We start from the raw sequence: 25,434 nt of genomic DNA, 5'->3' as shown, positions 1-25,434 counted from the left end.
GGGGGGAGATCCCAAAAATATCCCCAAATAATCCCATTGTGGGGGAGGGGGGGGAGGGGCCCACCTGTCCTTTGTCTGTCTGTCCCCCCCCTCCCCCTCCCCCCCCCCGACGAGCCTTTTGTCATACCTCATCCATCCCATAATAACCCCCGCGGGGGGGGCTATAGGGGGCCCCTATAGGGTGGGGGGGGCTATAGGGGTCCTATGGGGCTGGGGGGGTCCTATGGGGGTCCCTATGGGGGGTCTATAGGGGTCCCTATGGGGGGATATGGGGGTCCTATGGGGCTGGGGGGGTCTATAGGGGTCCCTATGGGGGGGCTATAGGGTCCCTATGGGGCTGGGGGGGTCTATAGGGGTCCCTATGGGGGGATATGGGGGTCCTATGGGGCTGGGGGGGCTATAGGGGTCCCTATGGGGCTGGGGGGGGCTATAGGGGTCCCTATGGGGGGATATGGGGGTCCTATGGGGCTGAGGGGGTCTATAGGGGTCCCTATGGGGGGATATGGGGGTCCTATGGGGCTGGGGGGGCTATAGGGGTCCCTATGGGTCTGGGGGGGTCTATAGGGGTCCCTATGGGGGGCTATAGGGTCCCTATGCGGCTGGGGGGGGCTATAGGGGTCCCTATGGGGGGGCTATAGGGGTCCCTATGGGGGGGCTATAGGGTCCCTATGGGGCTGGGGGGGCCCTATAGATCCATAGGGGTCACCGCGTCCCCATGGGGTGGCCTTGAGGTGTGTCCCCCCCCCGCCCTCCCCCTCCCCTCCCCCCCCCCCTCCGGTGACGTGGGGGGAGGGGGGGGGGAGGGGATATAAGGGGGGGTCCCCCCGGAGGGAGCCCACAGACCCACGGGCAGGTGGGGCTGGGGGGCACTGGGAGGGACTGGGAGGGAACTGGGAGGGTCTACGGGGGGACTGGGAGGGACTGGGAGGGACTGGGAAGGACTGGGAGGGACTGGGGGGGAACTGGGAGGGACTGGGGGGGAACTGGGAGGGACTGGGAGGGTCTATGGGGGAACTGGGAGGGACTGGGAGGGACTGGGAGGGTCTATGGGGAAACTGGGAGGGACTGGGATCAGACTGGGAGGGGACTGGGAGGGACTGGGAGGGTCTATGGGGGGGACTGGGAGGGACTGGGATCAGACTGGGAGTGGACTGGGAGGGACTGGGAGCGACTGGGAGGGTCTATGGGGGGACTGGGAGGGACTGGGAGGGTCTATGGGGGGACTGGGAGGGGGCTATGGGGGCACTGGGATATACTGGGAGGGAACTGGGAGGGGCTATGGGGAGACTGGGAGGGACTGGGATCAGACTGGGATGGACTGGGGGGGACTGGGAGAGTCTATAGGGGGACTGGGATGAGAGTGGGAGGGACTATGAAGGAACTGGGAGGGACTGGGATCAGACTGGGAGGGACTGGGATGTGCTGTGGGAGGCACTGGAGAAGTCCTTGAGGATACTGGGATATACTGGGAGTACTGGGGGGGGGTACTGGGGACTTACTGGTGGGGTAGTGGGGGGGGATGCTGGGCCATACTGGGCCATACTGGGACTTAATGGGGGGGTCTTTGTGTCCCAGACCAGGAGCAGAGACCCCCGAGACCACAGAGAGAGGTGGAAACTGGGAGTACTGGGAGGAGACTGGGAGGGAACTGGGAGGGACTGGGGGCACTGGGAGGAAACTGAGAGCACTGGGAGGGACTGGGAGGCACTGGGAGGGGACTGGGAGCACTGGGGTGGAATTGGGGGGAACTGGGAGGGAACTGTGGGGCACTGGGAGGGACTGGGAGATAACTGGGAGGGACTGGGAGATAATTGGGAGGGACTGAAGGGCACTGGGAGGAACTGGGATGGAACTGGGAGCACTGGAGAAGAACGGGAGATGATGGGACCACCAAGGAAGGACTTGGGATGGGGTCTACTGGGAGGGACTGGGAGGAACTGGGAGGGAACTGGGAGGGAACTGGGAGGGAACTGGGAGGGAACTGGGAGCACTGGGGAGGAAGGGAGGAGGGTTGGGGCCACCGAGGTGGGACGTGGGATGGGGTCGGGTCAACCAGGAGGAACTGGGAGCACTGGAGAAGAACGGGAGATGATGGGACCACCAAGGAAGCACTTGGGATGGGGTCTACTGGGAGGGACTGGGAGGAACTGGGAGGGAACTGGGAGCACTGGGAAGGAAGGGAGGTGGGTTGGGGCCACCGAGGTGGGACGTGGGATGGGGAGAGGTCAACCAGGAGGAACTGGGAGCACTGGAGAAGAACGGGAGATGATGGGACCACCAAGGAAGGACTTGGGATGGGGTCTACTGGGAGGAACTGGGAGGGAACTGGGAGCACTGGGGAGGAAGGGAGGAGGGTTGGGGCCACTGAGGTGGGACGTGGGATGGGGTCGGGTCAACCAGGAGGAACTGGGAGCACTGGAGAAGAACGGGAGATGATGGGACCACCAAGGAAGCACTTGGGATGGGGTCTACTGGGAGGGACTGGGAGGAACTGGGAGGGAACTGGGAGCACTGGGGAGGAAGGAAGGAGGGTTGGGGCCACCGAGGTGGGACGTGGGATGGGGTCGGGTCAACCAGGAGGAACTGGGAGCACTGGAGAAGAACGGGAGATGATGGGACCACCAAGGAAGGACTTGGGATGGGGTCTACTGGGAGGAACTGGGAGGGAACTGGGAGCACTGGGGAGGAAGGGAGGCGGGTTGGGGCCACCGAGGTGGGACGTGGGATGGGGTCGGGTCAACCAGGAGGAACTGGGAGCACTGGAGAAGAACGGGAGATGATGGGACCACCAAGGAAGGACTTGGGATGGGGTCTACTGGGAGGGACTGGGAGGAACTGGGAGGGACTGGGAGGGAACTGGGAGCACTGGGGAGGAAGGGAGGTGGGTTGGGGCCACCGAGGTGGGACGTGGGATGGGGTCGGGTCAACCAGGAGGAACTGGGAGCACTGGAGAAGAACGGGAGATGATGGGACCATTAAGGAAGGACTTGGGATGGGGTCTACTGGGAGGGACTGGGAGGAACTGGGAGGAACTGGGAGCACTGAGGAGGAAGGGAGGAGGGTTGGGGCCACCGAGGTGGGACGTGGGATGGGGTCGGGTCAACCAGGAGGAACTGGGAGCACTGGAGAAGAACGGGAGATGATGGGACCACCAAGGAAGCACTTGGGATGGGGTCTACTGGGAGGAACTGGGAGGAACTGGGAGGAACTGGGAGCACTGGGAAGGAAGGGAGGTGGGTTGGGGCCACCGAGGTGGGATGTGGGATGGGGTCAGGTCAACCAGGAGGAACTGGGAGCAGTGGAGAAGAACGGGAGATGATGGGACCACCAAGGAAGCACTTGGGATGGGGTCTACTGGGAGGGACTGGGAGGAACTGGGAGGAACTGGGAGCACTGGGGAGGAAGGGAGGAGGGTTGGGGCCACCGAGGTGGGACGTGGGATGGGGTCGGGTCAACCAGGAGGAACTGGGAGCACTGGAGAAGAACGGGAGATGATGGGACCACCAAGGAAGGACTTGGGATGGGGTCTACTGGGAGGAACTGGGAGGGAACTGGGAGCACTGGGGAGGAAGGGAGGAGGGTTGGGGCCACCGAGGTGGGACGTGGGATGGGGTCGGGTCAACCAGGAGGAACTGGGAGCAGTGGAGAAGAACGGGAGATGATGGGACCACCAAGGAAGGACTTGGGATGGGGTCTACTGGGAGGAACTGGGAGGGAACTGGGAGCACTGGGAAGGAAGGGAGGAGGGTTGGGGCCACCGAGGTGGGACGTGGGATGGGGTCGGGTCAACCAGGAGGAACTGGGAGCACTGGAGAGGAACAGGAGATGATGGGACCACCAAGGAAGGACTTGGGATGGGGTCTACTGGGAGGGACTGGGAGGAACTGGGAGGGAACTGGGAGGGAACTGGGAGCACTGGGGAGGAAGGGAGGTGGGTTGGGGCCACTGAGGTGGGACGTGGGATGGGGTTGGGTCAACCAGGAGGAACTGGGAGCACTGGAGAGGAACAGGAGATGATGGGACCACCAAGGAAGGACTTGGGATGGGGTCTACTGGGAGGGACTGGGAGGAACTGGGAGGAACTGGGAGGGAACTGGGAGGGAACTGGGAGCACTGGGGAGGAAGGGAGGTGGGTTGGGGCCACCGAGGTGGGACGTGGGATGGGGTCGGGTCAACCAGGAGGAACTGGGAGCACTGGAGAAGAACGGGAGATGGTGGGACCACCAAGGAAGGACTTGGGATGGGGTCTACTGGGAGGGACTGGGAGGAACTGGGAGGGAACTGGGAGGGAACTGGGAGCACTGAGGAGGAAGGGAGGAGGGTTGGGGCCACCGAGGTGGGACGTGGGATGGGGTCGGGTCAACCAGGAGGAACTGGGAGCACTGGAGAAGAACGGGAGATGGTGGGACCACCAAGGAAGGACTTGGGATGGGGTCTACTGGGAGGGACTGGGAGGAACTGGGAGGGAACTGGGAGGGAACTGGGAGCACTGAGGAGGAAGGGAGGAGGGTTGGGGCCACCGAGGTGGGACGTGGGATGGGGTCGGGTCAACCAGGAGGAACTGGGAGCACTGGAGAAGAACGGGAGATGGTGGGACCACCAAGGAAGGACTTGGGATGGGGTCTACTGGGAGGGACTGGGAGGGACTGGGGGGCCCGACGCCCCGCCCCTGCCCCGCCCAGCGCGGCCATGCCGGACGTGGAGATGGGGGAGTTCGGGGAGGCGGCGCCGTACCTGCGCAAGTCGGAGAAGGAGCGCGCGGCCGCCCAGAGCCGCCCCTTCGACCTCAAGAAGGACATCTTCGTCCCCGACCCCCGGGAGGAGTTCCTGAGGGCCACCATCGTCGCCCGCGAGGGCGCCACCCTCACCGCCCAGACCGAGCGCGGCCAGGTGGGCGGGGCCGCCCCGCCCCCGCCGACACCTCCACCCCGCCCCACCCCCCCTCGAGCCCTGGAAGCACCTCCACCCCGCCCCACCTTCTCCAGAGCTTGAGGGACACCTCGAACCCGCCCCACCACCTCTAGAGCCCAAGAGACATCTAGAACCCGCCCCACCTTCTCCAGCATGTGAGGGACACCTAGACCCCACCCCACCTTCTCCAGCACTTGAGGGACACCTCCACCCCGCCCCACCTTCTCCAGCGCTTGAGGGACACCTTGAACCCGCCCCACCTCCTCTAGAGCCCAAGAAGCCCCTAGACCCCACCCCACCTTCTCCAGCACTTGAGGGACACCCACCTTCTCCAGCACCCGTTGGACACCTTGAACCCCTCCCACCTCCTCTAGAGCCCAAGACACATCTAGAACCTGCCCCACCTTCTCCAGAGCTTGAGGGACACCTAGACCCCACCCCACCTTCTCCAGCACCCGTTGGACACCTCGAACCCCTCCCACCTCCTCTAGAGCCCAAGAAGCACCTAGACCCCACCCCACCTTCTCCAGCACTTGAGGGACACCCACCTTCTCCAGCACCCGTTGGACACCTTGAACCCCTCCCACCTCCTCTAGAGCCCAAGAAGCACCTAGACCCCCCCCCACCTTCTCCAGCACCCACTGGAAACCCAGACGCCACCCCGCCTTTACTAGAACCAGAAGGACACCCAGGTCCCACCCCACCTTCTCCAGCACCCGTTGGACACCTCGAACCCCTCCCACCTCCTCTAGAGCCCAAGACACATCTAGACCCCACCCCACCTTCTCCAGCGCTTGAGGGACACCTCGAACCCCCCCCACCACCTCTAGAGCCCAAGAGACATCTAGAACCTGCCCCACCTTCTCCAGAGCTTGAGGGACACCTAGACCCCACCCCACCTTCTCCAGCACCCATTGGACACCTCAAACCCCTCCCACCACCCCTAGAGCCCAAGAAGCACCTAGACCCCACCCCACCTTCTCCAGAACCCGGGGGACACCTTGAACCCATCCCACCACCTCTAGAGCCCAAGACACATCTAGAACCCGCCCCACCTTCTCCAGCACTTGAGGGACACCCACCTTCTCCAGCACCCGTTGGACACCTCGAACCCCTCCCATCTCCTCTAGAGCCCAAGAAGCACCTAGACCCCACCCCACCTTCTCCAGCACTTGAGGGACACCTAGACCCCACCCCACCTTCTCCAGCACCCACTGGAAACCCAGACGCCACCCCGCCTTTACTAGAACCAGAAGGACACCCAGGTCCCACCCCACCTTCTCCAGCACCCGTTGGACACCTCGAACCCCTCCCACCTCCTCTAGAGCCCAAGACACATCTAGACCCCACCCCACCTTCTCCAGCACTTGAGGAACACCTTGAACCCATCCCACCACCTCTAGACCCCAAGAAGCACCTAGACCCCACCCCACCTTCTCCAGTGCTTGAGGGACACCCACCTTCTCCAGCACCCGTTGGACACCTCAAACCCCTCCCATCTCCTCTAGAGCCCAGGAAGCACCTTGAACCCATCACACCTCCTCTAGAGCCCAAGACACATCTAGAACCCGCCCCACCTTCCCCAGTGCTTGAGGGACACCCAGGTCCCACCCCACCTTCTCCAGCACCCATTGGACACCTCGAACCCCTCCCACCTCCTCTAGAGCCCAAGAAGCACCTAGACCCCACCCCACCTTCTCCAGCACTTGAGGGACACCCACCTTCTCCAGCACCTGTTGGACACCTCAAACCCCTCCCACCACCCCTAGAGCCCAAGAAGCCCCTAGACCCCACCCCACCTTCTCCAGAACCCGGGGGACACCTCAAACCCCTCCCACCTCCTCTAGAGCCCAAGACACACCTAGACCCCACCCCACCTTCTCCAGCACATGAGGGACCTAGACCCCACCCCACCTTCTCCAGAGCTTGAGGGACACCTAGACCCCACCCCACCTTCTCCAGCACCCGTTGGACACCTTGAACCCCTCCCACCTCCTCTAGAGCCCAAGAAGCACCTAGACCCCACCCCACCTTCTCCAGCACGTGAGGGACACCTAGACCCCACCCCACCTTCCCCAGAACCCGGGGGACACCTTGAACCCACCCCACCACCTCTAGAGCCCAAGACACATCTAGACCCCCCCACACCTTCTCCAGCGCTTGAGGGACACCTAGACCCCACCCCACCTTCTCCAGAACCCGGGGGACACCTTGAACCCACCCCACCACCTCTAGAGCCCAAGACACATCTAGACCCCCCCACACCTTCTCCAGCACGTGAGGGACACCTCGAACCCCTCCCACCTCCTCTAGAGCCCAAGAAGCACCTAGACCCCACCCCACCTTCTCCAGCGCTTGAGGGACACCTAGAGCGCCCCCCCCCCTCCCCAGAACCCGGGGGACACCCAGCTCCCGCCCCACGGCGTGTCCTCTCCTGGGGCAGACGGTGAGGGTGAAGGAGGACCAGATCATGCAGCAGAACCCCCCCAAGTTCGACAAGATCGAGGACATGGCCATGCTGACCTTCCTGCACGAGCCCGCCGTCCTCTACAACCTCAAGGAGCGCTACGCCTCCTGGATGATCTACGTGAGTGGGCAACCTGCCGCCTTCTCCGGGCCCCGCCGAGGACCCGGACAGCCCTCCTCCAGCCCCCGTGGGCCACCAGAGCCAGGATGGCCCACCTCCAGCCCCTGTGGGCCACCAAGTCCCAAGATGTCCCAGACCCCCTGGGCCACCCAGAACCTGGTTGTCCCATCTCCAGACCCTGTGGGCCACCAAGTCCCAAGATGTCACAGACCCCCTGGGCCACCTAGAATCCAGACAACCCTCCTCCAGACCCCTTGGGCCACCAAGTCCCAAGATGTCCCAGACCCCATGGGCCACCCAGACCCAAGATGTCCCACCTCCAAACCCCATGGGTCACCAGAGCCAGGATGTCCCATCACCAGACCCCCTGGGCCACCCAGAACCTGGTTGTCCCATCTCCAGACCCTGTGGGCCACCAAGTTCCAAGATGTCCCAGACCCCCTGGGCCACCCAGAACCTGGTTGTCCCACCTCCAGACCCTGTGGGCCACCAAGTTCCAAGATGTCCCAGACCCCGTGGGCCACCCAGACCCAAGATGTCCCACCCCCAGACCCCCTGGGCCACCCAGAACCTGGTTGTCCCATCTCCAGACCCTGTGGGCCACCAAGTCCCAAGATGTCCCAGACCCCCTGGGCCACCCAGACCCAAGATGTCCCACCTCCAGACCCCGTGGGCCACCCAGAACGGGGATGTCCCACCTCCAGCCCCCTTGGGCCACCAAGTCCCGAGAGGTCCCAGCCCCCTTTGGGCCAGGCAGCCCCTCCCGGCGGGGCGGCGCTTGGTGGCCCTGACCCACCTGGTCCCTCCTCCAGACCTACTCGGGGCTCTTCTGCGTGACCGTCAACCCCTACAAGTGGTTGCCCGTCTACAACGCCGAGGTGGTGGCCGCCTACCGGGGCAAGAAGCGGAGCGAAGCTCCGCCCCACATCTTCTCCATCTCCGACAACGCCTACCAGAACATGCTGACGGGTGAGGACCTCCTCTGGTGGCCCCCCAGCGCCACCTCCCCTCAGGGAGATGGGGGGCGGGGCGGGGCGGGGCGGGGCGGGGGAGCAGAACCCGGGTGGGCTTCAGGACCTCATCCTTCTTCTCCCCCCACCAGATCGGGAGAACCAGTCCATCCTCATCACGTGAGTCGTCTCCTGGCCTTTAGCCCCGCCCCCCCCCTCCCGCCACGGCCCCGCCCACCGCCTGGCCCCGCCCGCCGCCCGCTGCCCCGCCCAGGCGGCACGTCACCCCCTCCCCCTCTCCCCGAGCCACGCCCACCGGCGCCGCCCAACCCTTTCCCGCCCCCCGGACGTGCCGATGGAGGTCCACCTACTTGCAAGCCCCGCCCCCTTCCTAAGCGAGGCCCCGCCCCCAGCCCCCCCAAGCCCCGCCCCCCTTGGCACCCAAGCCTCACTCTCATTGGCTGCCTCCAGCGGAGAATCCGGGGCGGGGAAGACGGTGAACACCAAGAGGGTCATCCAGTACTTCGCCGTCATCGCGGCCATCGGCGACCGCGGCAAGAAGGAGACGGGGCCACCGGGCAAGGTGAGGGCAGCGCCACGCCCACCCCTCTGCCCACCCAACCGTCCACCCAAGCGTCCGGCTGTCTGTCCGTCCAGCCCTCCAACCATCCAACCATGCCGTATCTCCTCCATCCAGCCCTCCATCCATGTCTGGTGTCTCTCCATCCCTCCCTCCATCCATCCATCCCTCCATCTGGTATCTCCTCATCCCTCCATCATGTCTGGTGTCTCTCCACCCACCCACCCATCCATCCATCATGGCTGCTGCCCATCCAATCCTCCATCCCACCATCCATCATCTCTGGTGTCTCTCCACCCAACCATCCATCCATGGTGGCTGGTGTCCCTCCATCCCTCTGTCCAACTGTCCATCCCACCATCCCTCCATCCCATCATCCCTCCATCGTGGTGGTGTCCATCCCTCCCTCCCTCCATCATGGTGGTGTCCATCACCTCCATCCCACGTGGTGGTCTCCATCACCTCCATCCATCATGGTGGTGTCCATCCCTACATCCATCGTGGTGGTCTCCATCCCTCCCTCCCTCCATCCCTCCATCCATCATGGTGGTGGCCATCCCTCCTTCCCTCCATTACCTCCATCCATTGTGGTGGTCTCCATCACCTCCATCCATCATGGTGGTGTCCGTCCCTCCATCCATCGTGGTGGTCTCCATCACCTCCATCCATCGTGGTGGTCTCCATCACCTCCATCCATCGTGGTGGTGTCCATCACCTCCATCCATCGTGGTGGTGTCCATCCCTACATCCATCCTGGTGGTCTCCATCACCTCCATCCACCATGGTGGTGTCCATCACCTCCATCCATCGTGGTGGTCTCCATCACCTCCCTCCCTCGTGGTGGTCTCCACCCCTCCCTCCCTCGTGGTGGTGTCCCTCCCTCCCCCGCCCCCCGTCACCCCGCCTTGTCCCCCCCAGGGCACCCTGGAGGACCAGATCATCCAGGCCAACCCCGCCCTGGAGGCCTTCGGCAACGCCAAGACCGTCCGCAACGACAACTCCTCCCGATTCGTGAGTGGGAAGGGCGGGGCCGACGGGGCGGGGCCGACGGGGCGGGGCCTTCTGGCCGTCCCCACCCTCACCTGGTGCCACCGCTCTCTCAGGGGAAGTTCATCCGGATCCACTTCGGGGCCACCGGGAAGTTGGCGTCGGCCGACATCGAGACCTGTGAGTGGGTGGGGGGCTATGGGAGGCGGCGCCCCATTGGCCGCCCTCCTCCCCGCCCCGCCCCCCTCTGCCCCGCCCACCCCCTCCGCCCACCACCCCTCCCCCCCTCCGGCTCCAGCTCCGGGTCCTTCCATCCCCCCGTGTCTCCACCCACCCCAGCATCCCTCCGGCTCCTCATCCATCCCACCATCCATCCCACCATCCATCTCCTCACCCATCCCACCACCCATCCCACCACCCATCCCACCACCCATCTCCTCACCCATCCCACCACCCATCCCACCATCCATCCCACCACCCATCCCACCACCCATCTCCTCACCCATCCCACCACCCATCCCACCATCCATCCCACCACCCATCCCACCACCCATCTCCTCACCCATCCCACCACCCATCCCACCATCCATCTCCTCACCCATCCCACCACCCATCCCACCACCCATCCCACCATCCATCTCCTCACCCATCCCACCACCCATCCCACCACCCATCCCACCACCCATCCCACCATCCATCTCCTCACCCATCCCACCACCCATCCCACCACCCATCCCACCACCCATCCCACCATCCATCTCCTCACCCATCCCACCACCCATCTCCTCACCCATCCCACCACCCATCCCACCACCCATCCCACCATCCATCTCCTCACCCATCCCACCATCCATCCCACCACCCATCTCCTCACCCATCCCACCACCCATCCCACCATCCATCCCACCACCCATCCCACCACCCATCTCCTCACCCATCCCACCACCCATCCCACCACCCATCTCCTCACCCATCCCACCACCCATCCCACCACCCATCCCACCATCCATCTCCTCACCCATCCCACCACCCATCCCACCACCCATCCCACCACCCATCCCACCACCCATCTCCTCACCCATCCCACCACCCATCCCACCACCCATCTCCTCACCCATCCCACCACCCATCTCCTCACCCATCCCACCACCCATCCCACCATCCATCTCCTCACCCATCCCACCATCCATCTCCTCACCCATCCCACCACCCATCCCACCACCCATCCCACCATCCATCTCCTCACCCATCCCACCATCCATCCCACCACCCATCTCCTCACCCATCCCACCATCCATCTCCTCACCCATCCCACCACCCATCCCACCACCCATCTCACCCATCTCCTCACCCATCCCACCACCCATCTCCTCACCCATCCCACCATCCATCTCCTCACCCATCTCCTCACCCATCCCACCACCCATCCCACCACCCATCTCCTCCCCCCCCCCCAGACCTCCTGGAGAAGTCCCGCGTCATCTTCCAGCTCAAGGCCGAGAGGAACTACCACATCTACTACCAGATCCTCTCCAAGAAGAAGCCGGAGCTGTTGGGTGAGCCCCCGCCCCGCCCGGCCCCGCCCGGCCCCGCCCCACGGACCCTCCCCCCCCCAACCCCACCTTCTCCCGGCAGACATGATGCTGGTGACCAACAACCCCTACGACTACGCCTTCATCTCCCAAGGGGAGACCACCGTGCCCTCCATCGATGATGCCGAGGAGCTGCTGGCCACCGACGTGAGCCCCGGGGGGGGCGGGGGGGGGGTCCGCCGGGCGGTGGGGTGGGGCTGCCTGGTGGAAGACCTTCTCCCCACCCCACCCCACCTCCTTGGCGACCCCCGCAGAGCGCCTTCGACGTCCTGGGCTTCACCCCGGAGGAGAAGAACTCCATCTACAAGTTGACGGGCGCCATCATGCACTTCGGCAACATGAAGTTCAAGCAGAAGCAGCGGGAGGAGCAGGCGGAGCCCGACGGCACCGAAGGTGAGGGCCAATCGGGGGCGAGGGGCGGGGCGGCCCGGGGGGGAGGGGCGGGGCCTCCGGCTTCAGGGTCTTCTCCTCGGCGTCCCCAGAGGCGGACAAGTCGGCCTACCTGATGGGGCTCAACTCGGCCGACCTCCTCAAGGGGCTGTGCCACCCCCGGGTGAAGGTGGGCAACGAGTACGTCACCAAAGGGCAGAACGTGCAGCAGGTGAGGGGTGGGGACGGTCCCCAACGCCCACCCCGCCCCCTCCTCGGGGTGGGAGGACACCTCACCGCCCAGGTGGACCTTCCTGCAGGTGATTTACGCCGTGGGGGCCTTGGCCAAGGCCGTCTACGAGAAGATGTTCAACTGGATGGTGACGCGCATCAACAACTCGCTGGAGACCAAACAGCCCCGGCAGTACTTCATCGGCGTCTTGGACATCGCCGGCTTCGAGATCTTCGACGTGAGGCCCCACGGCGCCCCCTCGGGCCTCGGGTTGACCTTCTTGTCCCCATCAGGCCTTGGTTTGACCTCCATGACCCCATCAGGCCTTGGGTTGACCCTCTTGTCCCCATCAGGCCTTGGGTTGACCTCCATGACCCCATCAGGCCTTGGGTTGACCCTCTTGTCCCCATCGGGCGTTGGGTTGACCTCCATGACCCCATCAGGCCTTGGGTTGACCCCTTCAGGTCTTGAGTTGGCCCCACTGGATGCCCCATTGACCACGTTGAGCCCATCGGGTGTTGAGTTGACCCCATCGATCTCATTGACCCATTCCGTTGACCCCATTGGACGTTCAGTTGACTCCATTGGTCCCATTGGGCGTTGTCTTGACCCCGCTGGATGTTGGGTCGACCCCACTGGGTCTCAGGTTGACCCCATCGATCCCTTTGGGGGTTCTCTTGACCCCACCGGGTGGTCAGTTGACCCTCTTGGACGTTCCGTTGACAGCGTCCATCCCATTGGTCATTGCGTTGACCCCGTTGGGTGTTGAGTTGACCCCATTGGATGTTGGGTCGACCCTATTGACCCCACTGATGCCTTTGGGGGTTCTGTTGACCCCACTGGATGTTCCGTTGACGCTCCTCATCATGTGGAGCAGTGCGTTGACCCCATTGGGTGCTGAGTCGGCCCCACTCCACCCCGTTGACCGTTACGTCGACCCCGTGGGACGTTCAGTTGACCCCGTTGATGCCATTGGTCGTTCCCCCCTCCCAGTTCAACAGCTTCGAGCAGCTCTGCATCAACTTCACCAACGAGAAGCTGCAGCAGTTCTTCAACCACCACATGTTCGTGCTGGAGCAGGAGGAGTACAAGAAGGAGGGCATCGAGTGGGAGTTCATCGACTTCGGCATGGACCTCCAGGCCTGCATCGACCTCATCGAGAAGGTACCGCCTCCCCCGGGGCCCTCCTGGGTCGTCCCACTTCCAGGTGGGGTCCGGAGAAGCTCCCGCCGGCTGGAGCTCCCCGGGGACCCCAAGGGCGGCCGGTTGGCGCGGGCTTGGTGGCCGCCGTGGCCAAGGAGGTCTTCTCCTCCCCAGCCCATGGGGATCATGTCCATCCTGGAGGAGGAGTGCATGTTCCCCAAGGCCACGGACATGACCTTCAAGGCCAAACTCTACGACAACCACCTGGGCAAGTCGGCCAACTTCGGGAAGCCGCGCAACATCAAAGGCAAACCGGAGGCCCACTTCGCCCTCGTGCACTACGCCGGCACGGTGGACTACAACATCATGGGGTGGCTGCAGAAGAACAAGGACCCCCTCAACGAGACGGTGGTGGGGCTCTACCAGAAGTCGGCCCTCAAGCTCTTGGCCAACCTCTTCGCCAACTACGCCGGGGCTGACGCGCGTAAGGGCCACCCCCTCCGTGTCCCGCAGCGTGTGGGGCTCCCCCCCAGCTCCGCCCCTGACCCCTCCCATCCTGTCTTCTCCTCCAACAGCGGTGGAGAAGGGGAAAGGGGCCAAGAAGAAAGGTTCCTCCTTCCAGACCGTCTCCGCTCTTCACCGGGTGAGGCTCCGGGGGGTGGGGGAGGGGTGTCCTGGGGCAGGTGCTCACCTTCGGGTTGGGGGGGAGGGGGGGTCCTCATTGCCTCCACCGTCTCCTCCCCCGATCCTCCAGGAGAACCTCAACAAGCTGATGACCAACCTGCGCTCCACCCACCCCCACTTCGTGCGCTGCATCATCCCCAACGAGACCAAGTCTCCCGGTGAGCCCATCCCCCGGGGCTTGGCCCAAAAAGGGGTGGGGGGGGGGGTGGGGGTGGGGCGGGCGAGGCCTTGACTCGACGGCGTCCCACCAGGGGTGATGGACAACCCCCTGGTGATGCACCAGCTCCGCTGCAACGGGGTGTTGGAGGGCATCCGCATCTGCCGCAAGGGCTTCCCCAACCGCATCCTCTACGGGGACTTCCGCCAGCGGTAGGGGACACGGAGGGCGGGGCAGGGGGGGGGGGCGGGGGGTGGACAACCCCGGCGGGGCTGAGTGTCCTCCTCCGGCCACCAGGTACCGCATCCTGAACCCCGCGGCCATCCCCGAGGGGCAGTTCATCGACAGCCGCAAAGGCGCCGAGAAGCTCCTGGGCTCCCTCGACATCGACCACAACCAGTACAAGTTCGGGCACACCAAGGTGAGGCCGCGCGGTCCCCACCACCCCTGAGGTCCCGTTGACCCCGTGGTCCCACCACCCATGAGGTCCCGTTGACCCCGTGGTCCCACCACCCACGAGGTCCTGTTGACCCCATGGTCCCACCATCCACAAGGGCTTGGGGACATCATGGTCCCACCATCCACAAGGGCTTGGGGACATCATGGTCCCACCACCCACGAGGTCACATTGACCTCATGGTCCCACCACCCACGAGGTCACATTGACCTCATGGTCCCACCACCCACGAGGTCCTGTTGACCCCATGGTCCCACCATCCACAAGGGCTTGGGGACATCATGGTCCCACCACCCACGAGGTCCCATTGACTTCATGGTCCCACCACCCACGAGGTCCTGTTGACCCCATGGTCCCACCATCCACAAGGGCTTGGGGACATCATGGTCCCACCACCCACGAGGTCCCATTGACCCCATGGTCCCACCACCCACGAGGTCCCATTGACCCCATGGTCCCACCATCCCTGAGATCACATGGACCCCATGGTCCCACCATCCCTGAGATCCCACAGACCCCAAGGTCCCACCACCCACGAGGTCCTGTTGACCTCATGGTCCCACCATCCCTGAGATCCCACAGACCCCAAGGTCCCACCACCCATGGGGTCCTGTTGACCCCATGGTCCCACCATCCACAAGGTCTCATGGACCCATGGTCCCACCACCCATGAGCTCTCGCTGACCCCGGTGGTCCCACCGTCCACGAGGTCACGTGGACCCCACGGTCCCACCACCCCCGTGTCCACCTGCCCTCCTGAGCTCCCCCCAACCCCTCCGCCCCCCACCACGGCACCGACCTTCACCTCTCCCCGAAGGTCTTCTTCAAGGCGGGGCTGCTGGGGCTGCTGGAGGAGATGCGGGACGAGCGCCTGGCCCGCATCATGACCCGCCTGCAGGCCCAAGTCCGCGGGTTCCTCTCCCGGCAGGAGTTCAAGAAGATCCTGGAACGCCGGTGGGCGGCGGGGCGGAGGCGGGGGGTCCGGGTGGGGTGGAGGTCCCCGGTGACCCACGTCTGGTCCTACCTCCCCTCAGGGACTCGCTGCTGGTCATCCAGTGGAACATCCGGGCCTTCATGGGGGTGAAGAACTGGCCTTGGATGAAGCTCTACTTCAAGATCAAGCCCCTGCTGAAGAGCGCCGAGACGGAGAAGGAGATGCAGGTGGGGCGGGAGAGGTCACGTGGAGGGGGGTGGAGAGGTCCGCGGGGAGCTGGAGGAAGGGGTGAGGCCCACAGGGAAGAGGTGAGGCCCACGGAGGACCTCGGTGCCTCCCGCAGACCATGAAGGAGGAGTTCGGGCGGCTGAAGGAGGCCCTGGAGAAGTCGGAGGCGCGGCGGAAGGAGCTGGAGGAGAAGATGGTCTCCATGCTGCAGGAGAAGAACGACCTCCAGCTCCAAGTGCAGGCCGTGAGTGAGGGAGGGAGGCGCCCCGGGTCCTCCTTCCTCCTCCTCCTCCTCTTCCTCCTCCCTTCCCACCCGCCTTCCCCCTTCCAGGAGCAGGACAACCTGGCGGACGCCGAGGAGCGCTGCGACCAGCTGATCAAGAACAAGATCCAGCTGGAGGCCAAGGTGAAGGAGCTGACGGAGCGGCTGGAGGACGAGGAGGAGATGAACGCCGAGCTGACGGCCAAGAAGAGGAAGCTGGAGGACGAGTGCTCGGAGCTGAAGAAGGACATCGACGACCTGGAGTTGTCTTTGGCCAAGGTGGAGAAGGAGAAACACGCCACCGAGAACAAGGTGAGGGCGGGGTGAGGTGACTCCAGCCAATGGGAAACAGGTTCTGAGGAGCCCCACGGATGGTTGGGTGGAGAAGACCCATGGCTGGTTGAGTCGAGGGGACCCATGGCTGGTTGGGTGGAGAAGACCCATGGCTGGTTGGGTCGAGGGGACCCATGGCTGGTTGGGTGGAGAAGACCCATGGCTGGTTGGGTCGAGGGGACCCATGGCTGGTTGGGTGGAGAAGACCCATGGCTTGTTGGGTCAAGAAGATCCAGGGCTGGTTGGGATGGGTTGAGGAGACCCACGGCTGGTTGGGATGGGTTGAGGAGACCCACGGCTGGTTGGGATGGGTTGAGAAGACCCATGGCTGGTTGGGATGGGTTGAGGAGCCCCATGGCTGGTTGGGATGGGTTGAGGAGACCCACAGCTGGTTGGGATGGGTTGAGGAGACCCACGGCTGGTTGGGATGGGTTGAGGAGCCCCATGGCTGGTTGGGTCGCTTCACCAAGACCCACAGCTGGTCAGGTTCTCCTGCATCTCCGGCTCAACCAAGAGCACGAACCACCTCCTGGCCCTTGTCCTACCTCTGGCCCTTCAAGGCCTGACGTTTCTCCTCCCGCAGGTGAAGAACCTGACAGAGGAGATGGCCGGGCTGGACGAGATCATCGTTAAGCTGACGAAGGAGAAGAAGGCCCTGCAGGAAGCTCACCAGCAAGCGCTGGATGACCTGCAGGCGGAGGAAGACAAGGTCAACACCTTGACCAAGGCCAAAGTCAAGCTGGAGCAGCAAGTGGACGACGTGAGTGGCTGTTCCCTCGGGGGGGAGGGGTGGAGGAGGGTCCCGGGGGGCTTCTGGGGGCTGACGGGGGTGGGGGGTGTCTCCGCAGCTGGAGAGCTCCCTGGAGCAGGAGAAGAAGATCCGGATGGACCTGGAACGGGCCAAGAGGAAGCTGGAAGGCGACCTGAAGCTGACCCAGGAGAACATCATGGACCTGGAGAACGACAAGCAGCAGCTGGAGGAGCGGCTGAAGAAGTAGGGCCACCTCCGTCTTCTTTACCCACAATGCCGCTCTCCGCCGGGGAACCCGGTGAGTTGGTGTTTCTCCTCCCCCAGGAAAGACTTCGAGCTCAACGCGCTCAACGCCAGGATCGAGGACGAGCAAGCGGTGGCGGCCCAGCTCCAGAAGAAGCTCAAAGAGCTTCAGGTGAGGTGGGGTTCAGCCCCACAGGAGCTGGACCTCCCCTTTGGCTTCTTCTCACCTTTGCGAGAAGGACCTTGAGCGGCCCTCAGGAGCCCACCGCGCCTCCCTTGAGCTCGGACCTCCCCGCGGTGTCTCTCCTGGAAGTGACCCACTTCGGGTCGGTCTGCAGAGCTCATGTCTTGACCGGGTTGAGGAGAGCAGTGCGGGCGCGAGGCTGGTTGGGTGGAAGAGTCTCCAGTGAGTTGGGTTGAGATGAGTTGAGTGGAAGGACCTCCAGCTGCTTGGGTTGGGTTGAAGAGTCTCCAATGAGCTGTGTTGACTTGAGTTGGGTTGAAGAGTCTCTGATGAGTTGGGTTGGGTTGGGTTGGGTTGGATGGAAGAGTCTCCAATGAGTTGGGTTGGGTTGAGCTGAGTTGAAGTCTCCGGTTGGTTGGGTTGAAGAGTCTCCGATGAGTTGGGTTGGGTGGAAGAGTCTCCAGTGAGTTGGGTTGAGATGAGTTGAGTTGGAGAGCCTCCAGCTGACTGAGTTGACTCGAAGGGTCTCCAATGAGTTGGGTTGACTTGAGTTGGGTTGAAGAGCCTCCAGCTGGTTGGGTTGGATGGAAGAGTCTCCAATGAGTTGGGTCGAGATAAGTTGAGTTGGAGAGCCTCCAGCTGACTGAGTTGACTCGAAGGGTCTCCAATGAGTTGGGTTGAAGAGTCTCCAATGAGTTGGGTTGAGATGAGTTGAGTTGAAGAGTCTCCAATGAGTTGAGTTGGGTTGAGCGGAGTTGAAGAGTCTCCAGTTGGTTGAAGAGCCTCCAGCTGGTTGGGTTGGGTTGAAGAGTCTCTGATGAGTTGGGTTGGGTGGAAGAGTCTCCAATGAGGTGGGTTGAGGAGTCTCCAATGAGGTGGGTTGACCTGAGCTGGGTTGAGCGGCCCCGTTGGGCGGAGCCGAGGTGGCTGAGGCTGTCCCCTGTCCCCGTGCCCGTCCCCGGGCGCAGGCGCGGATCGAGGAGCTGGAGGAGGAGCTGGAGGCGGAGCGGACGGGCCGGGCCAAGGTGGAGAAGCTGCGCTCGGAGCTGTCGCGGGAGCTGGAGGAGATCAGCGAGCGGCTGGAGGAGGCGGGCGGCGCCACCTCGGCGCAGCTGGAGCTCAACAAGAAGCGGGAGGCGGAGTTCCAGAAGATGCGGCGGGACCTGGAGGAGGCCACGCTGCGGCACGAGGCCACCGCCGCCGCCCTGCGCAAGAAGCACGCCGACAGCGTGGCCGAGCTCAGCGAGCAGCTCGACAACCTGCAGCGCGTCAAGCAGAAGCTGGAGAAGGAGAAGAGCGAGCTCAGGCTGGAGCTGGACGACGTGGGCTCCAACATGGAGCAGCTCATCAAGGCCAAGGTAGGAGGCGGGGTTCCACCCCACCGGGAGGGGACAACCCTTTCCGCCCCCGGCCGGCCCCTCTCACCTTCTGCCCCGCCTCCAGGCCAACCTGGAGAAGATGTGCCGCTCGGTGGAAGACCAGATGAACGAGCACCGCGCCAAGTCCGAGGAGGCCCAACGTACGGTCAACGACCTCGCCACCCAACGGGCCAAGCTGCAGGCGGAGAACGGTGAGGGCGCCGACCCCACGGGGCGGCTTTGGGGGTCTCTGCGGCGCCTCATTGTCCACCGTCCCACCGCGCAGGTGAGCTCTCCAGGCAGCTGGAGGAGAAGGAGGCCTTCATCAGCCAGCTGACGCGAGGGAAGCTCACCTACACCCAGCAGCTGGAGGACCTCAAGAGGCAGCTGGAGGAAGAGGCCAAGGTGGGGCTGCGCTGGGGAGGTCCGTTGGTGGGTCTGGAGGAGGTTGGGGCTCTGGAGGAGGACTGAATGGTCAAAAGAAGGTCTAAGGAAGGTTGGGTTGGGCTGGAGAAGGTCTAGGGAAGGTTGGTTGGTCTCTTAGGTTGGTCTAAGGAGGGTTGGGCTGGGCTGGGCTGGAGGAGGCTTGAATGGTCTAAAGAAGGTCTGAGCAAGGTGGGGCTGGTCTGGAGAAGGTCGGGTTGGTCTGGAGAAGGTCTAGGGAAGGTGGGGTTGGTCTGGAGAAGGTCTAGGGAAGGTTGGTTGGTCTCTTAGGTTGGTCTGGAGAAGGTTGGGTTGGGCTGGAGGAGATCTGAATGGTCTAAAGAAGGTCTAAGCAAGGTGGGGCTGGTCTGGAGAAGGTGGGGTTGGTCTGGAGAAGGTCTAGGGAAGGTCGGGTTGGTCTGGAGAAGGTCTAGGGAAGGTCGGGTTGGTCTAAAGGCAGGTTGGGTGCGGGTCTCCAGGAGGTCGGGCTGGGTTGGGGTGAGGAAGACCATCACTTACTCAGGCGGAGGACCTCCAGACGGCCGCGGGTGCCGTGGAGCCCACGTTCTCCCCTTCTCCTGCCCCCCCCAGGCCAAGAACGCGCTGGCCCACGCCCTCCAGTCGGCCCGGCACGACTGCGACCTGCTGCGGGAGCAGCACGAGGAGGAGGTGGAGGCCAAGGCCGAGCTCCAGCGCTCGCTCTCCAAGGCCAACTCCGAGGTGGCCCAGTGGAGGACCAAGTACGAGACGGACGCCATCCAGCGCACCGAGGAGCTGGAGGAGGCCAAGTGAGTCCCCTCCCCGCGGTGGCCCCGGAGCTTCTCCTTGGGGGGGGTGGCGGGAGAACCTCCCCTCATCCCTCGAGCGGCCACCAGCGGGGACGTGGGGCTTCCTCACCGTCTCCGTGTTGGTGACCGACCGGTGGGGTGTCCACGGGCCGAGGGCTCACGCGTGGGTTCCTCCCCCCACGTCTGGCAGGAAGAAGTTGGCCCAGAGGCTGCAGGAGGCGGAGGAGGCGGTGGAGGCCGTCAACGCCAAGTGCTCCTCCCTGGAGAAGACCAAGCACCGGCTGCAGAACGAGATCGAGGACCTCATGGCCGACCTGGAGCGGTCCAACGCGGCGGCCGCCGCTCTGGACAAGAAGCAGCGGAACTTCGACAAGGTCGGGGGCAGCAGGGGAGGGCGGGAGGAGGGGGGGCGGAGAGCCGCGGGGCCCCACCAAAGAGGGGCGGGAGAAGAAGGCCAGAAGAAAGGTGGAGCAGTGCCCAGGGCCGTGTTTCGGCAGAGCTTCCAGTCCCCACCAGGAGATTGGTGGGGAGAGGAGGAGGAGGTGGTGGAGGAGGAGGACAAGGACGAGGAGGAGGACGAGGAGGTGAAGGAGGAGGAGAAGAAGGAGAAGAAGAAGGAGAAGAAGGAGGAGGAGGAGGAGGAGGAGAGGAGAAGAAGTAGGAGGAGGAGGAGGAGAGAAGAGGTGATGGTGGAGGAGGAGGAGGAGGAGGAGGAGGAGGAGAAGGAGGAGGAGAAAGGAGGAGGAGAAAGGAGAAGGAGAAGGAGGAGGAGGACGAGGAGGTGAAGGAGGAGGAGAAAGGAGAAGGAGAAGAAGAAGGAGGACGAGGAGGAGGAGGAGGAGGAGAGGAGAAGGAGGAGGAGGAGGAGAAGAGAAGAAGTAGTAGGAGGAGAGAAGAGGTGATGGTGAAGGAGGAGGAGGAGGAGGAGGAGGAGGAGGAGGAGAAGGAGGAGGAGGAGGAGGAGAAGGAGGAGGAGGAGGAGGAGAAGGAGGAGGAGAAGGAGGAGGACAAGGAGGAGGACAAGGAGGAGGACAAGGAGGAGGACAAGGAGGAGAAGAAGAGGATGGTGATGAGGAGGAGGAGAAGAAGGAGAAGGAGGAGGAGGAGAAGGAGGAGGAGGAGAAGGAGGAGGAGGAGAAGGAGGAGGAGGAGGAGGAGGAGAAGAAGAAGAGGAGGAGGAGGAGGTTCTCCAAGGGGGCAGCAGCAGGTGACCGGCGTCCCCGGGGTTGTCCCCGCAGGTCCTGGCGGAGTGGAAGCAGAAGTTCGAGGAGTCGCAGACGGAGCTGGAGGCGTCGCAGAAGGAGGCCAGGTCCCTCAGCACCGACCTCTTCAAGCTGAAGAACGCCTACGAGGAGTCGCTGGACCACCTGGAGACCTTCAAGAGGGAGAACAAGAACCTCCAAGGTGAGATCACGGGGTGCGTGTCCCCCCCCGCCCCGTGTCCTTCCCCCGCCCCGCCCAGGCTGAGGGGTTGTCCCCCCGCGCAGAGGAGATCTCGGAGCTGACGGAGCAGCTGAGCGCCGGCCACAAGACCATCCACGAGCTGGAGAAGGCGCGGAAGCAGCTGGACGCCGAGAAGCTGGAGCTGCAAGCCGCGCTGGAGGAGGCGGAGGTGAGCCCGGCCACCGCCCCGGCCGTCCCCACCTTCTCCTGGTCGCCTCCGGAGGTCCTCAATGTCCTCTCTGTCTCCCTCCCATGGAGGCCTCTCTGGAGCACGAGGAGGGGAAGATCTTGAGGGCGCAGCTGGAGTTCAACCAGGCGAAGGCGGACTACGAGCGCAAGTTGGCCGAGAAGGCGGAGGAGATGGAGCAGGCCAAGCGCAACCACCTGCGGGTGGTGGACTCGCTCCAGACCTCGCTGGACGCCGAGACCCGCAGCCGCAACGAGGCCCTGAGGCTGAAGAAGAAGATGGAGGGCGACCTCAACGAGATGGAGATCCAGCTGGGTCACGCCAACCGCCTGGCGGCCGAGGCCCAGAAGCAAGTCAAGACGTTGCAGGGGCACCTCAAGGTGAGGTGACACCACCCCACCGCGCGTGGGCAGCTGAGGGAGGCGGCCGGGTGGGGGTGTCCCCGCTCACCTTCTGCCGCCCGGGCCCCGCAGGACACCCAGCTGCAGCTGGACGACGCGGTGAGGGCCAACGAGGAGCTGAAGGAGAACGCGGCCGTGGCGGAGCGGAGGAACAACCTGCTGCAGGCGGAGCTGGAGGAGCTGCGGGCGGCGGTGGAGCAGACGGAGCGGGGGCGCAAGTTGGCCGAGCAGGAGCTGCTGGAGGCCGGCGAGAGGCTGCAGCTCCTCCACTCCCAGGTGAGGACAACCCAGTGAAGCCCACATCACCCCGAACCTCCCCGCGGGGCCGTGGGGTCCTTCGTCGACCCCTCTGCCAAGCCCCTGAGATACCTGCTGCACCAGGCCCTCCTCCAAGAGCTGCCCAACCAGGGCCAGTGTCCCCTCCCGGTGACAAGCCAGGCAGCGAACCACCCCGCCGCCCCACGAGGTGGCCCCCGTGCCAGCCCTGCGGTCCTCTCCCGCAGAACGCCGGCCTCATCAACCAGAAGAAGAAGATGGAAGGTGACATCTCCCAGCTGCAGGCGGAGGTGGAAGAGGCTGTCCAGGAGCGCAGGAACGCCGAGGAGAAGGCCAAGAAGGCCATCACCGACGTGAGTGCTCCGGTGGGACCGACATCTGGGACGTCTTCCGCCGGGAGGCGACGGAGGACAGGCCTCGGACCTCCCGCTGGGCTTCTCTTCCCCCGGGGGCAGGCGGCCACCATGGCGGAGGAGCTGAAGAAGGAGCAGGACACCAGCGCCCACCTGGAGCGCATGAAGAAGAACACGGAGCAGACCATCAAGGACCTGCAGCTGCGGCTGGACGAGGCCGAGCAGATGGCCCTCAAGGGGGGCAGGAAGCAGCTGCAGAAGCTGGAGGCCCGCGGGAGGGAGCTGGAGGCCGAGCTGGAGGCCGAGCAGAAGCGCCACGCCGAGAGCGTCAAGGGGCTGCGCAAGGCCGAGCGGCGCCTCAAGGAGCTCGGCTACCAGGTGGGGCCACCGCGGGGACGGGGACCTATGTGGGACACCGTAGAGCGGCCCAGAAGGTGGTGGCCCCATAGGCAGTGAGGTCCTCCACCCACCATCTCTACATCCACACCGTAGAGTGGCCCAGAAGGTGGTGGGCCCCATAGGCAGTGAGGTCCTCCACCCACCGCCTCTACGTCCACACCATAGAGCGGCCCAGAAGGTGGTGGCCCCATGGGCAGTGAGGTCCTCCACCCACCATCTCTACATCCACACCGTAGAGCGGCCCAGAAGGTGGTGGCCCCATGGGCAGTGAGGTCCTCCACCCACCGCCTCTACGTCCACATCATAGAGCGGCCCAGAACGTGGTGGGCCCATAGGCAGTGAGGTCCTCCACCCACCACCTCTACGTCCACACCGTAGAGTGGCCCAGAACGTGGTGGGCCCATAGGCAGTGAGGTCCTCCACCCACCACCTCTACGTCCACACCGTAGAGTGGCCCAGAACGTGGTGGGCCCCATGGGCAGAGGGGGACAGGTGACCTCCTCCACCCACCGCCTCTACGTCCACACTGTAGAGCGGCCCAGAAGGTGGTGGCCCCATGGGCAGTGAGGTCCTCCACCCACCGCCTCTACGTCCACACCGTAGAGTGGCCCAGAACGTGGTGGGCCCCATGGGCAGTGAGGTCCTCCACCCACCGCCTCTACGTCCACACCGTAGAGTGGCCCAGAACGTGGTGGGCCCCATGGGCAGAGGGGGACAGGTGACCTCCTCCACCCACCACCTCTACGTCCACACCGTAGAGCGGCCCAGAAGGTGGTGGCCCCATAGGCAGTGAGGTCCTCCACCCACCACCTCTACGTCCACATCATAGAGTGGCCCAGAACGTGGTCAACCCCACGGCCAGAGGGGGACAGGTGACCTCCTCCACCCACCACCTCTACGTCCACACCATAGAGCGGCCCAGAACGTGGTGGGCCCCATAGGCAGTGAGGTCCTCCACCCACCGCCTCTACGTCCACACCGTAGAGTGGCCCAGAACGTGGTGGGCCCCATGGGCAGTGAGGTCCTCCACCCACTGCCTCTACATCCACACCGTAGAGCGGCCCAGAACGTGGTCAACCCCATGGGCAGAGGGGGACAGGTGACCTCCTCCACCCACTGCCTCTACGTCCACACCGTAGAATGGCCCAGAAGGTGGTGGGCCCCATAGGCAGTGAGGTCCTCCACCCACCGCCTCTACATCCACACCGTAGAGTGACCCAGAACGTGGTGGGCCCCATACCACCACCTCTACATCCACATCATAGAGTAGCCCAAAACGTGGTCAACCCCATGGCCAGAGGGGGACAGGTGACCTCCTCCACCCACCACCTCTACGTCCACACCGTAGAGCGGCCCAGAACGCGGTGGGCCCCACGGCCAGGAGCCCCCCCCCCAGGCCACCCCCCGCCCTCCCGAGCAGCCCCAGGGTCCTTCTGGTGACCCACCACCTTCAGGCGGGACCTCTGTGGGGCCGAGAAGCCGCGACCCACAGGTCTCTCGCCCCCACAGGGGGAGGAGGACCGCAAGAACCTGCTGCGGCTGCAGGACCTGGTGGACAAACTGCAGCTGAAGGTCAAGGCCTACAAGCGGCAGGCGGAGGAGGCGGTGAGACGTGTGGGGCGGGGGGTGGTGGGGTCTCGGAGGCTTCCTCGAGGTTGGGGTGGGGTCGGGGAGGTGGGACACGGGGAGGTCCCGCCGTGGGGCAGCCCCACCCATGCCGTCTATGGGGCACACCAGGAGGAACAGGCCAACGCCAACCTGGCCAAGTTCCGGAAGGCGCAGCACGAGCTGGAGGAGGCGGAGGAACGCGCCGACGCGGCCGAGTCGCAGGTCAACAAGCTGCGGGCCAAGAGCCGCGACGCGGCGGCCAAGGTGGGACCTCCTCCCTCCCTTCTCCCCGTCCTCCCGCCCCACGGCGCGCCCCACAACCCCCCCGTGATGTCTCCACCCCCTTCCCCCCCAGAAGCTGCACAACGAGGAGTGACCTCCACCACCGCGAGGGACCTTCCGGGGGTGACCCAACGCCGTGAAGAACCACCACCGTCGGCACCACCACCACCATCACCACCTCCACCACCACCATCACCATCTCCACCACCATCACCACCATCATCACCACCATCATCTCCACCACCACCATCACCATCTCCACCACCATCACCACCACCATCACCACCATCATCACCACCATCATCTCCACCACCACCATCACCACCACCACC

At 64.4% G+C, this 25,434-nt stretch overlaps 1 protein-coding gene across 1 annotated transcript; it reads left to right on the top strand.

Annotated features, from left to right (window-relative positions):
- Window positions 1-4,689: 4,689 nt before the first annotated feature.
- On the top strand, window positions 4,690-25,309 carry LOC309685892 (myosin-7; the record flags this gene model as incomplete). The annotated part of the gene is made up of 39 exons (XM_082501580.1): window positions 4,690-4,890; window positions 7,355-7,498; window positions 8,311-8,467; window positions 8,601-8,628; window positions 8,920-9,031; window positions 9,947-10,039; window positions 10,132-10,195; window positions 11,473-11,571; window positions 11,651-11,754; window positions 11,862-12,000; window positions 12,090-12,208; window positions 12,297-12,446; window positions 13,202-13,372; window positions 13,526-13,835; window positions 13,927-13,994; window positions 14,106-14,193; window positions 14,287-14,404; window positions 14,490-14,613; window positions 15,467-15,603; window positions 15,684-15,810; window positions 15,927-16,055; window positions 16,143-16,385; window positions 16,990-17,166; window positions 17,255-17,400; window positions 17,482-17,572; window positions 18,553-18,942; window positions 19,028-19,154; window positions 19,229-19,347; window positions 19,957-20,153; window positions 20,344-20,527; window positions 21,392-21,557; window positions 21,641-21,765; window positions 21,855-22,163; window positions 22,257-22,460; window positions 22,688-22,813; window positions 22,916-23,191; window positions 24,722-24,817; window positions 24,950-25,084; window positions 25,176-25,309. 39 exons carry the CDS (start codon window positions 4,690-4,692, stop codon window positions 25,194-25,196), a joined length of 5,814 nt encoding a protein of 1,937 aa, XP_082357706.1. The 3' UTR covers window positions 25,197-25,309.
- Window positions 25,310-25,434: the final 125 nt, after the last annotated feature.

The sequence above is a fragment of the Vanellus vanellus genome (assembly GCF_965231255.1).
Source record: "Vanellus vanellus genome assembly, contig: HAP1_SCAFFOLD_1569, whole genome shotgun sequence".
NCBI lineage: Eukaryota > Metazoa > Chordata > Aves > Charadriiformes > Charadriidae > Vanellus > Vanellus vanellus.
Note: the sequence above shows the minus strand (reverse complement) of the source record. Positions and strands in the feature narration are given on the sequence as shown.